The 13,473-nt window shown below is 35.6% G+C and overlaps 1 protein-coding gene across 1 annotated transcript; it reads left to right on the top strand.

Moving 5' to 3' along the window:
* Window positions 1-2,083: 2,083 nt before the first annotated feature.
* LOC112291895 (uncharacterized) lies at window positions 2,084-4,528 on the top strand. The gene is made up of 4 exons (XM_024539863.3): window positions 2,084-2,175; window positions 2,591-2,930; window positions 3,200-3,272; window positions 3,658-4,528. Exons 2-4 carry the CDS (start codon window positions 2,670-2,672, stop codon window positions 3,822-3,824), a joined length of 501 nt encoding a protein of 166 aa, XP_024395631.1. The 5' UTR covers window positions 2,084-2,175; window positions 2,591-2,669; the 3' UTR covers window positions 3,825-4,528.
* Window positions 4,529-13,473: the final 8,945 nt, after the last annotated feature.

Genomic DNA, 13,473 nt, shown 5'->3' with positions numbered 1-13,473 from the left:
AAATACCCATATAAAATTTGTGATCAGTGGTAAACACTGCAGTTTTTTTTTTTTTTTTTAATTATGTTGAATTATTTATGTGCATATGTGTGTGTGTATATATATATATATATATATCCATTAAAATATTTATATATTAAGCACATAAATTAATTTATTTGTTAGTATTTTATTAAATGTATCTATATCTATAGATATCTCAACAAAGAAAAAATATATATTATTCCGTGGATATTGGCTATAAAAATTTAAATAGAATTTTTTTTTTGAAAAATAAGTATTGATAAAATTATCTATGTATACACATGAATATTTAAAATTCATTATATGATTTTAAATTCTCATATTTATTTTTGTGTCGAAAGAAATATCTTGTTGGAATTACTATTTACATTATAGGTATTTTGTATTTATTTATAATATATATATATATATTTTCATTTATATCTTCTTGAGTTTTATTTTGTTTTTGTATTAGCAATGCGTACTGTTTGAAACTCTAGTGATTTAATAATTTAACATCCAAAAACTAAGTTAATTAATATAGATTATGGGTGGAAAAAGTGTAGAGTTTTTGCAAAAGTCACATGTTTGGAGTTGATTGGTTTTCCCCTAAAAAAAGCAAAAGGCACCCAACTTTTTGGTGTGTTTTAAGAGACCATTAATAACCATAATTTTGTGGGAACGGCTCCTACAGGTCTTTACGTGAGGTTTGTTCCAATTATTTAAGATTAAAACAATCAGTCAAATTGATTTGATTTACTATCAGATTTTTTGAATATTGCAAAGAAGGAAAATCCCATTCAAAGTTGCCAATCATTTTTAACAACTAGAATTTTGATTTTTAACGTTTTCAAATTAATGCCAAATATTTGTGTAAATAGAGCTCATTGTTTACATATCATTTGCTTCTTAGGAAGAGAGTAAATATCATAAAAAAACAAAATAAAATAATACTCACCATCTACGTTAGGAAATGGAGTTGTGATGATTTTTATTGCTGTAAATTTAAATAATTCATATATATATATATATATATATATATATATATATCTTGATTTTGTTATTCTCACTTTTTTAAATAGTATTTTAATTTTTTTTTTAAAAAAAACTCCACTAACAGAACATATCTTTAAATGTAACATAATAATATTGGAAATTGTATCAACGTCGAAATTATAATTAAGAATATTTTACAGCAAAAGAATTAAATGTTAAAGTTAATACCCTTATTTAAAATAACCAATCCAATTTCAATTCATAGATTGTTTGCACATTTTTATTTTAGTGTTGACTTGATTTTAAATTGAAGACAAATATGTATTCTTGATATTGTTATTAGATAGAAAAATAACCACATAACCTACAATATCAAAAAGTAATAGTGAAATTATTAAAATAGATAATATTAATTAAAATTATTATTATTATTATTATTTAAAATAGATGCAAATAATAATAATAATAATTTAATTTAATTTAATTCATTAAAAACATAAAGTATAATAATTTACCAAATTTGGTGATAATAATCAATTGAAGTTTATTTAGTCGCCACACCAAATAATAAACGTTGATTCAAAACTTAGCATGTAATATTTTTAGTATTTAGATGCTACATTGTGAACTTAAAAAAAAATGAAACACAATTCCATTTAGAAGGAGCAATTTCTTAAGAAAATTACGAAACTAGAATTGGATTTACAAATAACAAATATTTACACAAACAAGAGAAAAGATGTGAGTGAAGGTGACACATGGGAAGTCCACACGTTTAAAACCCAACATCCTTCAAATCCAACGAAATCTCAATTCGTTGTATAAACCGACGAACGTTTAACGGACGACGTCAACAACTAACCAGTCACGCTCCACAACTGCGCTAGAATCTCGGTCCGGTTCCGTCTCCTCGTCGTCCGGTGAAAAGCAACGCTTTCGTCAAGAGGGCAAACGAAGGGGTGGACGTCCGTCCATGAAAAGTGCCTTTGGGGCGACGGCGCGGGGTACAGTTTGCCACTGACAGACCCACTGCTTCTGCTTCTTCTTCCTTCTTCTTCTTCGGCCGTGCTCACATTCTTCTGGACACTAGTTTCGCAGTTTTGCCTGCTGTTGCTTCATCGATGCGCATCTTTGCTGCGAGAATTTCGACGCTGTCACTAAGGAGCTCTCGATCAAGTGCGCTCTCACTTCCTACAGTGTTTTGCCCACGGTTTTGTGTCGTGTTTTAGTGAGCTAGTTTGAACTTGAGTGATGTCATGCGCGAGATGAAGGGCGTGTTTGGGACAGAGATTCGTCGGGTTTGAAGTAGAGGTGCGATTTGGTGGGTTGGAAGGGGAATGGGATTTTTTTTTTTGCTCTAGAGGGATTTCTGAGATTGATTTGGGTGGTGTTGAGTGAGAGGGTACAGCAGATGTGTGTCGGTTTTTTTCGTGCAGCATTCTGTGAGATTGTCCCCGTTTGTGTGCATGAATCTTGTTTGTAGAGGAGGGTTGAGGAGGATTAGTGAAAAATCAGTGGTCATGGGGTCGTGTGTGTGAAGTTTAAGTTGAGTTTTTGAATTTCGGAATTGTTGTGAGTTGTGCGTGTGCAGCGGAAATAGTTGCGTAGAGGGGGTTTCGATTCGAAGGAAGCCCGAGGATCAGGGGAAGGATTTCGAAGGGTTCGAAGTCATGAGAACGGCTGTAATATTTTGCAGAAACGTGAGGCGATTGTCCTCGGTGGTACCGCAAGGCTGCAATGACCTTGTGGCGAGTTCTCGTGTAAACAAGACTTTCTCAACAGTTGGAAGGAAGGATGGGGCGCCCAGTCTTGTTGGATCAAGAGGAGCTGGTGGGTCGCTTGCTCAATTGAGTGATGGGTTGTTTGTTGGCTCTGCGAGGTTCATGGGCTATTCGAGTTTCGGTGAAAAGTTTGCAGAGAAGATACCTGAGGTATATACTCCGGCTGTTCCATTTTGAAGATAATTCGTAAGGCTCGTGTTAGGATGAAGTCGCCTTCAATGGTTTGCCTATTTTCATGGCTGTTTCTTTAAAATAGAGGTTGTAAGGAGAGATTAATATTCCCCCTGTATTTTATGGGAGGGCGCCGTTTCAGAAATCTTGAATAGCATCGGCTTGCATAACATGGGTTATATTGACAAGTTTGTACGAGATTCTTCTTTATGGTCTAGGTTTTTAACGAATAATATTGGAGAATGTAGGATACTGAAAAGCATCCAGAGGAGGCTATAGAAAGAGCTAGTCAAGAGCTTTTCGAGCAATCTAATGTAACCGGTAAGTGAGTTAGTCTCTAGACAGATCCAAGCTTTTGTTCATCTATCCGGTTTTTTGGGTGTTGTTGGACAGAGATGGTCAGTAATTTTATGCTCAGGTGTGCGCCGAAGCTGCATTGAGAATGCTCTACGTTCTGTTTAGATGCGTGTATGCATTCTTGTATAAGTTATTTCTTTTCTTTTCTTTTCTTTTCTTTTTTCCTCCTGGTATTCATGATTTAGAGCTGCTTTTATCTTAAGCTTAACCTTTGAAACTATCGATTAGAGCTTGCAATGTGGCTCAGGTTAGTGGAAGTGCTCCAAAATAGTTAAATACTATGAATTTTTTTCCTTTTCCTTTTCCTTTTTTCTAACTTTCATGTCATTGTTGAAAATTTCTTGCACAGCATATCATGAGGAATCCCCCACAGAGGAGACGGAGGGATACGTGGTCAAAGATCATATTGCAGAGAAACCTGGCGCTGAGGTTGCAAACGAGGTGTGGGGCGCAAAGGAACAGGACGGTACGAGTGTGTTCACTGATCACTCTGACAAAGTATCGACTGAAGCATAGAGGCTACATGCAAATATAAGTATGAGGGTACAAGCAGTTGTGGAGACGGTCAGAATGGGTGGGAGTACTGGAGGGTAACACAATCGATGCCATCTGTCCGACTCGCGTAACAATTTCGAGATGACTCGAAAGATACTTGCATTCTTCAAGTGGGTGCCAAGTGGTTAGACACTATTTTGCAAGCAGCACTATCCTAGACCAAAAAAAATAAAATAAAAGAAAAAAAAAAGAAAAAAAAAAAGGCAATGATAACTCTTTCTGGAAGAAGTAGTTCTTGTTTAACCTGGTATTCTTGGGGCCAGAGGAAGGAGCTAGGCACTAGCACTGCTCCATGTGCACTGCCATGAGCAGAGGTCGAACCATACGTGTGGCAACCCGGACATCTGTTTGTGTAAAGTAAGCTTTTGGCGTTGTAAAGTAGTTCCTTAAGTTGATACCTAAGCTAAATTTGCAAAGCCGACGTAGTTTTGTTTTATTATGTAATCACCAGAACGACTTGATTTTGTCCAAGAACATTCAGTCCTAGAATATGTATATATATATATATATATATATATATATTGATGTGCAACGTGGAGCGTTATGTTGTAGTATGATGGAGAGCTGCACTGAGTGGACTGGGGATTGTCATGTGCCTTGCACGCATTTGTATCTTTATCAGGGCAGTTGTCCTTGTGTTCAATTCTCAGACGGTTTTGTTTTCATCAGTTTCCGACGATGATGTCAATGTGTTACATTTCTGAATTTTCAGAGGTGCTACATTTATGGGGGTTGCAGATATGGGTTTGTGGCGCTCAGCTAGTGTCTTTTATTTTCTCCTCTTTTGCTCAGGTCTGCAGCATCATACTGTCAACAAATGCGTGAGAGTTCAGAGAATGTACTGTATTTGTTCATTCTTCTTAAACTGTTCTGTGGGAAATTTTGGAAATTGACTTTCAGATGCAAGTAATTGTAAACCTTCTATATATATATATATAAACATGTGTGTGTGTGTGTGTGTGTGTGTTCATTCATTCTTCTAAAAAGTTACTCAAACTTGGGATCTTTCATGAGTTTCAGATGTCTACAAAATTACGGTAGTATTATTTATTTATTTATTTATTTGTTTATTTTTAAAATTAATTCCGGTACCATCTCACAAATGTCACGAAATTTTAGGAGCTTACGAATAATAAAAAAAAATATTAACATGTCGGAAATTTCCATAGGATCAGTTTGGAAATTTCTGGGATTTCATTGTAAGATTATAGTTTGCTGATTTGTTTGGAAATTAACTGTTTTAGAATTTGTTTATACACTGTTAAACTTGTAAAAAAAAAAAAGTTTATTTATTTATTTATTTTATTTTGATTCTTTTTGTATCCAATTAACAATTTAAATGTCAATGTTTGTTATCAATGTCAATTTTATCTGTTTTTAAATTAAAAAAATATTCTTTTTTTTTACATTAAACAGTATCTTGTTGAAATGTTAACAAAACATAATTTATGTCATTATTATTATTATTATTATTGAATAATACAAACAAACAATAAGAATAAATACACTCTCATTTTTAGTTTGATTAGAACCTTATTTTAGATAAAAACATCAAAAGTTACTTTCCTGCAATTTTAACAATAGAAATTGTGTTTTTTGAACATCAGTATACAGTAAATAATACCGTGAATAAATAATGATAAATTATATAGTTGTTACTTGTTCTTCATTTTGAACATCAGAAAATAAACAAAAATATACTGATATTCTTTTTAAAGAATTATAAACAGTCACAAATTCAAGAAAGTAGTTACGTTGGAAGAATTTATGTCCAACCTACACCACAACTTGCTTCATATAAATGCATACTCTATGTTTAACAATTAAAAACTTCTTGCGGTTTTAAAATAATTTTTTTTGGATAATTATGGTATTATTATTTCTAATTCAAAAAACACATGCATGTGTGTGCATATATTTTTAAAAGCATAATTTAATCCTTTGTGAACAAGAATTGTGTATTGGTACATCTTTCTCTTCAATCACAAAGTACTATGTGTTGTTATATACATATTTTAAATTTAGTACTCATTAGAATCACATGTTCATATTTTGAATGAACTCAGTTGAAAATCATAGTCACAAAATATTGTATTGTCTTGTAATAAGATATTTAATATTAAAAAAGTATTGAAAAAAAGTCTGCTCTACAAAGTAATGATAATTTACTGTTTACTTTGACAGACTTCATTAAAATGGTTGACTCACAAGATAGGAAAAAATTGATTATATTTAATAGTCTAGAATTTTGTTTATGTGTATATGTATAATCTGTGATTATTTTATCTACCATGCATTTTATTTTATTTTCAATGTGATTTGTAAATTTTAATTTTGAAAATTTCTTTTTATTGATCAACAAGAAAAAATATTATTGTACATTATCAAAATTCTTATAAGTAGTTTTGTTAGTTTTCTCAAATCAAAGTATTGTCAAAAGCTAAATTTCAATTCTTTAATTTAAAAAGTTTCAAATGGTTAAAAAATATTATTTTATTAAATTTAATTACTATGTTATTACATAAAGTTTTTTTATTTAATTAATTATTCAATACAAAAATTCTAATTTTTACCTTATATCTATCTTTAATTAATCTAACTTATCTTTTTAAGTATCATAAGAGTGTATTCTTTCTTTAGAGTTTTATTATGATTTATGTCCTTGATAATTTGATAATATATATATATATATATATATATATATTCTTATTTTATTTTAGAAGAAATTGGATTATTTTATTTTTTATTGTTGTATTCTAAAGGTTAAAAAATATCCACTTTAAAATTAATATTTTTATCTTTTAATATTATTTTTTTCTTAAATAAAGTAGACAATTCTTCTTTGTAAAGATTTTGTTTTAATATAAGAGGTTGTGAATTATCTGCTTTTAGTTTGACTTGAGGATTTATTAAAGTTATTTATTATAAAGATGGAATAGAAAAAACTTATGGATTCTACACTTGGTAGAAGTGACAATAGCAATGTGTCACGGACACAGAAATATAGACTCGAGATCTAACAAGAAGTCTAAGAAGAACTGGCAAGAACTAGATTAATCAGATGAGAACAACATTAGAGAGGTGAGCTAGAGCTCCAAGAGATGTGTTGTCGAGAGTGAAGAACTCTTCAGCCTCGATTCCAATATATACTTCTATTTAGGAAGCTTCTCAAACAACTTCTACCAACTATGAAGCTTCTAGAAGGTTCCAGAAACTTGCTTCTAGAAGGTTCTAGAAACTTATCTCTAAAAGGTTCTAAGGACTATGTCCCTAATATCTTCTACCAACTAAGAAGCTTCTAGAAGGTTCCAGAGACTTACTTCTAGAAGGTTCTAGAAACTTGTCTTTAGAAGGTTCTAAAGACTATGTCCCTAACATCACCCCCTCCTTTAGCTTCGAGGTCTCTGAGAAGCAATGTTGTTATCAATCAATACTAATGCAAGAAAATGAAGATCTATCGCATAACGTCTACTATGAATTCCAACTGTTGTTCACGAGGCAAGTGGTTCATCGGCCCTTGAAGCCAACGGTAGTGGCCCACTCCTTCAACTTCTGACCAAGCATGAACTTCCGTGTCCTCATTATGAAATTGTTCTACAAGCACGCCTTCTGGCTGACCATTGTAAGCAGGCTCGGACTGAAATACAATCACCAGTGATCGGTTACTCGGTATCCTCCGACATTCTCATGGTGTAGGTGGTTCTTCATCTCGGGGTCGCCTTCGTGAGTTAGTCGGTTGAGATAATCTGACTGGCATAGTATCTATCTCATGGCTATCCATATCAGAAGACCAAACTATGGCTACTGAAAAAATTCTATTTTATCTTGGAGAAAATAACTACATCAACTACGAATTTTGGTGGTGCTCTCCTACTTTCTTATATTCTTAAGTGAACAAGCTTCAGAAGGAAGCTATTGTCGAACCGGCTTAGGTTTATGAGGATGTTGTTGATGAAACTCCTGTACCTTTTGCGGCGCATTGGTGAGATTTTCAGCTGGCTCCCACGTTCGCTCATTAATGTCGTAGCCGCACCAATGAACAAGATACTCCAACTTGCCCCACCTTTGCCGTGAATCTAGTACCTTTTCAACCTCATATTCCTCGTGGTTCTCGATCTCAATACTAGGTGGCAGACATTGTACTCTTCCAAGAAAAGATGACTCTCGATAACGCTCCAACAAAGAAACATGAAAGACTGGATGTACCTTCATAGAAGTCGATAATTCCAGACGGTACGCCACTGGATTGATTTGCTTTTGGATGATAAATGGTCCCAATCTTCGATAGTCCAACTTATCACATGGTCGCTTGGTCTTGATATTCCGTCGAAAAAGCCATGCTTTATCTCCAATTTTGAAAGTAGGTGCTTGATTCCGAAATCTATCTGCAGACGCCTTGTAGGATTCTTGAGCGGATTGTAATTGAAGCTTCAACGTATTTTGAAGCTCTGATAGTTGTTTCGCAAATCCTTCAGCTGCTGGATTGTTATTTGTTGACGGACTCAATAAATCAAGCTTCGGATGATACCCATAGTTGGAAAAGAATGGTGTGTATTGAATCGACGCATGGAGGGTGTTGTTATATGCAAACTTGGCTAGCGATAGATATGTGGTCCAATCGTCTTGCTGATAGTTGATGTTGCATCGTAAGTATTGTTTCAAGACTTGGTTCATCTGTTCCGTTTGGCCGTCAGTTTGAGGATCAAAAGCCGAAGAAAGCTTGATATCCACCTTCAGTATTTCAAAGAGAGATCTCCAAAACTTTGATACGAACTGGGTTCCTCGATCTGATACGATATCATTTGGTAGTCCATGATATCGATATACATTATCGAGAAAGAGCCTTGATGTGACTTCACTAGACGATGTCTTCTTGTAAGGGACAAAGTGCGTCATTTTTGTAAGCTGATCTACCACGACAAAGATGCTGTCAAATGAGTTCGATGATGGCAGGTCTGTAATGAAGTCCATAGAAATTGAAGACCATGGTCGACGTGGAATCGGCAATGGCTATAGGAGTCCATAAGGGCGATGCCGAGGATTCTTGGATCTTGAACAGATGTCGCAGGAGAGGACAAAATCTTTCACATCCTTCCACATTTGGGGCCACCAAAAATCTCGAGAAATAAGCTTCAAGGTCTTGTTGAATCCAAAATGTCTCGCAGGTGGAAAATCGTGGCGAGATTGAAGAACTCGGAGTCGTGTTGGTTCTTTTGGGATATATAACCGCTCCTCAAAGTATAAAAGATCTCCCTCCACCTTGAACTTGTTGTCATTGGCATGCTGCTTAATATCAATTTCTACTGAATCTTCAATGGTCATGGCATGTACCTGATTCAGGAAGTCAGCATCAATTAGTACAATAGTAGCGCGAAGCCAAAATTGCCCTGGCTTCAACAATGTCATACATTGTTGATCAAACGCTGCTTCTCCAGCCTTTGGTACAAGATACAATCTCCTCGATAAGGCATCAAATAGTCCTTGTTCTTTTCTAGGTCGATAAGTGATAACAAAATCGAACCTAGATAGCAACATACTCTACCGAGCTTGACGTCGATTTAGAACTCGAGCCGACATGAAATACTCCAAATTCTTGTGATCTGTGTATACAGTCACTGGATGTGCAGCTCCTTCAAGAAGGTGATGCCATTCTTGGAAAGAATCCACTATAGCAAGAAGTTCTTTATCGTGGATCTCATAATTGATTTCAACAGCAGAGAACTTTCGAGAATAGAATGCAACCGGATGGAGCTTCTTGTCTTCTCCCATTTGTGAAAGTATAGCTCCCAAAGCAAAATTCGAAGCATCAGTTTCTAAATAAAAAGCCTTTGTAAAGTCTGGATGTACCAAGATTGGAGCCGTAGTAAATGCGGTCTTCAGGTTTTGAAACGCCTTCTCTGCTAGAGGTCTCCATTCCAGCTTATTCTTGCATGTCAACCGAGTGAGAGGAGCAGCAACTTGAGAGTAATTCTTGATAAAGATCCGATAGAAGTTGACAAAACCAAGAAAGTATTGTACGTCTCTAACCGTCTTCGGAACCTCCGAAGATACGATTGCTTCCACCTTCTTGGGATCCATCTTTAAGCCTTCTGTAGTCGCAACAAACCCCAAAAACTCCATCTGTATTTGATGAAATAAACACTTCTCCAACTTGGCATATAGTCCTCGCTCGCGTAGTTTCTCCAAGACCAAACGAACGTGTTTTTCATGCTCTTCCTCATTTTTGGAGAATATCAAAATATCATCCAAATAGATGACAACAAAATCGTCAAGGTACTCTCAAAAAATGTCATTCATCATATGTTGAAAGATCGCTGGAGTATTGATAAGACCAAAGGGCATGACATTATACTCAAAATGGCCATACCTTGTATGGAACGTTGACTTCCACTCATCTCCTTCCTTGATTCGTACAAGGTTGTAAGCTCCCCTTAGATCAATTTTTGTAAAAATCCTTGCACGTCCAAGTTGTTCTAAGAGACCAAAAATCAAGGGTAACGGGTAATGATTCTTCTTTGTTACCTTGTTGAGGCCTCGATAGTCCACGCACATCCGTAATGAGGCATCTTTCTTCTTCACAAATAAGATGGGTGCTCCAACTGACGATTTTGAATGATGGATGAAGTTCTTGGCTAAATTCTCATCGATGTACTTCCGCAACTCCGTCTGCGATAGATTGTAGATTGGGCCAAAAGGCGGTTGTGCTCCTTCCTGTAAGTCTATGGCGTAATCATATGGTCTGTGTTCCGGTAGCATGTTGACATTTTTCTTTTGAAACACGTCTTTAAAATCCTTATATTGCTCCGGTATACTTGTTGTCGAGATCTTCTCCCCGATAGTTGGAGCCGCATAAATGACAAACGGTGTGCCTTCCTTGGACGATCTTATAAACGCTCTTGCTCCAATAAATAAGGATTTCTCTATTCGGGGTTTTCTACTAGGCTTGCTCTTGGGTAGTTTTGTGGGAAAGGTCATCTTCTGCAACCTCCAATCTATGGATGGGTTATGCTTTTTCAACCAAGAAAGATCAAGAATAACAGGATTTGATGGAGTTCTAATAATATTGAAAATAATATGACTACTATGGTTCTAAAACGTCACTTCTATAGGTTGTGATTCATAGGTGATACTACCAGACAATAAAGGTCGTCCATCTATGACCTCAACGTGAACAGGTTTGGATTTTTGTACTAAAAGGATCTTATGATGCTTCGCAAATTCTTCGTCTAAGAAACAAGCAGATGCTCCTGAATCTAATAATGCTAAGGTTCTCAGTTTTTGAGGGCCAATAAGCAAAGGGATTGTAAAACAAAGGGCAGGTTGAGCGGAAAGAAAAGAACTTGGTTGTTGTTGCGATATTTCACTATCCAGCCGCATGGTTCCTATTGCGACTGGGCATCCTCATTTTCCTGAATAAACGTGCCCCTTGTCTTGACAATACGTCGATTTTACTTCTTGGAGTAGTTTCCAACTTTGTGGCCTTCTTCACCGCAATACAAGTATAGACCTTCCTCCATACGCCGCTTTTTTTCTTCTAGAGTAAGGAATTTGACATGTACCACATCAATTTGCATGTCTTCTACCTCTGAATGTGAATTCACGCTGCTTGCCGACATAGTTGGGGCGTGGCGAACCGTATGTTGTCTTGAACGTTGGTCTTGGCGGCGTTGGAATAAGCAGTTATCGGACTTCACAGCTTGCCTAATAACTTCATTGAGCATTTGTGGATCAGGAAGAGTTAACAACAAATCCTTCACATCGTCTCTTAAATCCCAATAGAGTTGATTCATCAATGCTTCTTCGTCCCAATTGATGTCGCATGCTAATTGCCTGAAGTCCGATGCATAGACTGATGTAGAGCGCATTCCTTGTCGTAGTGACCGGATCTTTGTTGTAGCCCATCGAACCTTGTCGTATTCACCAAATGCTTCCGCAAATGCCTCCAAAAAGGTTTCAAAGTTGTTTAGTATGGACAATCGTTTCTCAAACAAAGGAGCAAACCATGATAGAGCTTGTCATGTAAGTAAGGTTCCAACAAGCCTAACACGTGACTCCTCCGTTGGATAGCATTCGGATTGTAAAATTGTTATCAACCTGATTTGGTTGACGAATCCTCAAAACTTGGAACGCATATCATCGAACTTGTCCGGAAGGCTAACTCGGGGTTCCTTATGTTGTAGAACCAGCGGTGCTTGTCGAACCTGAGGCAAAGTTGTTTCTCCAAGTGTAGAAGTTTGAGGCTGGTGCAACCTAGATTGTGCCATCCCATATCCTCCATCATTATGAAGCCTTGCCATGACTCCTTCAATCTCTACAGTTCTTTGCGATAATGTAGCGAGGGCATTCATGATAGCATCTAACTTGGACTCTGAACTTTCCGTCATACTAATGTCTTGGCCTTCGGCCATTCTAAGAGAAGGACAGAAATGACTCTACAAGAAGACAATATTGATTTAGAGGAGGGTACTCCGCAACCTCTAAAATGCCTTAAGAGCTTCAACAAAAAGGATAATCCACTCTCTCCAAGAAGAATAAGACTCCAATATTGTAACAAAAGAAGTATCAGTTTAGAGGAGGGTAATCCGCAACCTCTAAAATACTAGTACACTTCCAAGCAGAGGGATAATCCACACTCTAACAAAGAAGAAACTAGCTCTGATATCTGAGGTGAGTGAAGTCTCGACAAATTATCACGGACACAGAATACAGACTTGAGATCTAACAAGAAGTTCAAGAAGAATTGGCAAGAACTAGATTAATCTGATAAATACAAGAACAACACTAGAGAGGTGAACTAGAGCTCCAAGAGATGTGTTGTCGAGACTGAAGAACTCTTTAGCCTCGATTCGAATATATACTCCTATTTAGGAAGCTTCTCAAGCAACTGCTATCAATTAGGAAGCTTTTAGAAGGTTCTAGAAACTTATTTCTAGAAGGTTTTAGAAATTTTTGTCTAAGAGGTTCTAAGGACTATGTCCCTAACATCTTCTACCAACTAAGAAGCTTCTAGAAGGTTCTAGAGACTTGATTCTAGAAGATTCTAGAAGTTTGTCTCTAGAAGGTTCTAGAAACTTGTCTTTAGAAGGTTCTAAGGACTATGTCCCTAACAGATATATTAAGATAAACTTTAGTGAAGCAAAGAAGGTGAAGCATCTTTTGAAGCCTTGAGGATAACATTTATTTGTATACCAATCTTATATCCTGTTGACTTTTTGAAGATATTTTTTTATAGAAATAGATGCATCAAACTTTGCTATGGATGTTGTTTTGTTACAAATGGGAACAGATAATAAGCTCGACTTGATAGCTTTTCATTTTAAAAAAAAATTCAGTAAAAAAGATTAATTATGGAATCTATGACAAAGAGCTTTTTACAATTATGGATTCATTTCAAGAATGGCATTATTATCTAAAAGGCACTTTTAGTCCTATCACCATGTACACAAATTATAAGAACCTCAAGTATTTTATGTCGGCACATGTAAAAAATCATTCACAAGTTTGTTGAAATATCTCTATATCAAGATTTGATTTAAAGATCACTTATTGATGAAAAAAAAAAAAAAAAAAAAATGTATGATACCTTTTTTAAAGGTTTTTAGCTTACATC

This window comes from Physcomitrium patens, chromosome 14 (assembly GCF_059467195.1).
Source record: "Physcomitrium patens ecotype Gransden chromosome 14, ASM5946719v1, whole genome shotgun sequence".
Lineage (NCBI taxonomy): Eukaryota > Viridiplantae > Streptophyta > Bryopsida > Funariales > Funariaceae > Physcomitrium > Physcomitrium patens.
This window is presented reverse-complemented; position numbering and strand designations above follow the sequence as displayed.

Bases quoted from the DNA above. Each gene is read 5' to 3' on its own strand.
- LOC112291895 (XM_024539863.3), top strand. From the start codon at position 2,670: ATGAGAACGGCTGTAATATTTTGCAGAAACGTGAGGCGATTGTCCTCG. The intron at 2,931-3,199 runs GTATATACTCCG...TGGAGAATGTAG, and splicing joins TTGCAGAGAAGATACCTGAG to GATACTGAAAAGCATCCAGA. The intron at 3,273-3,657 runs GTAAGTGAGTTA...TTTCTTGCACAG, and splicing joins CGAGCAATCTAATGTAACCG to CATATCATGAGGAATCCCCC.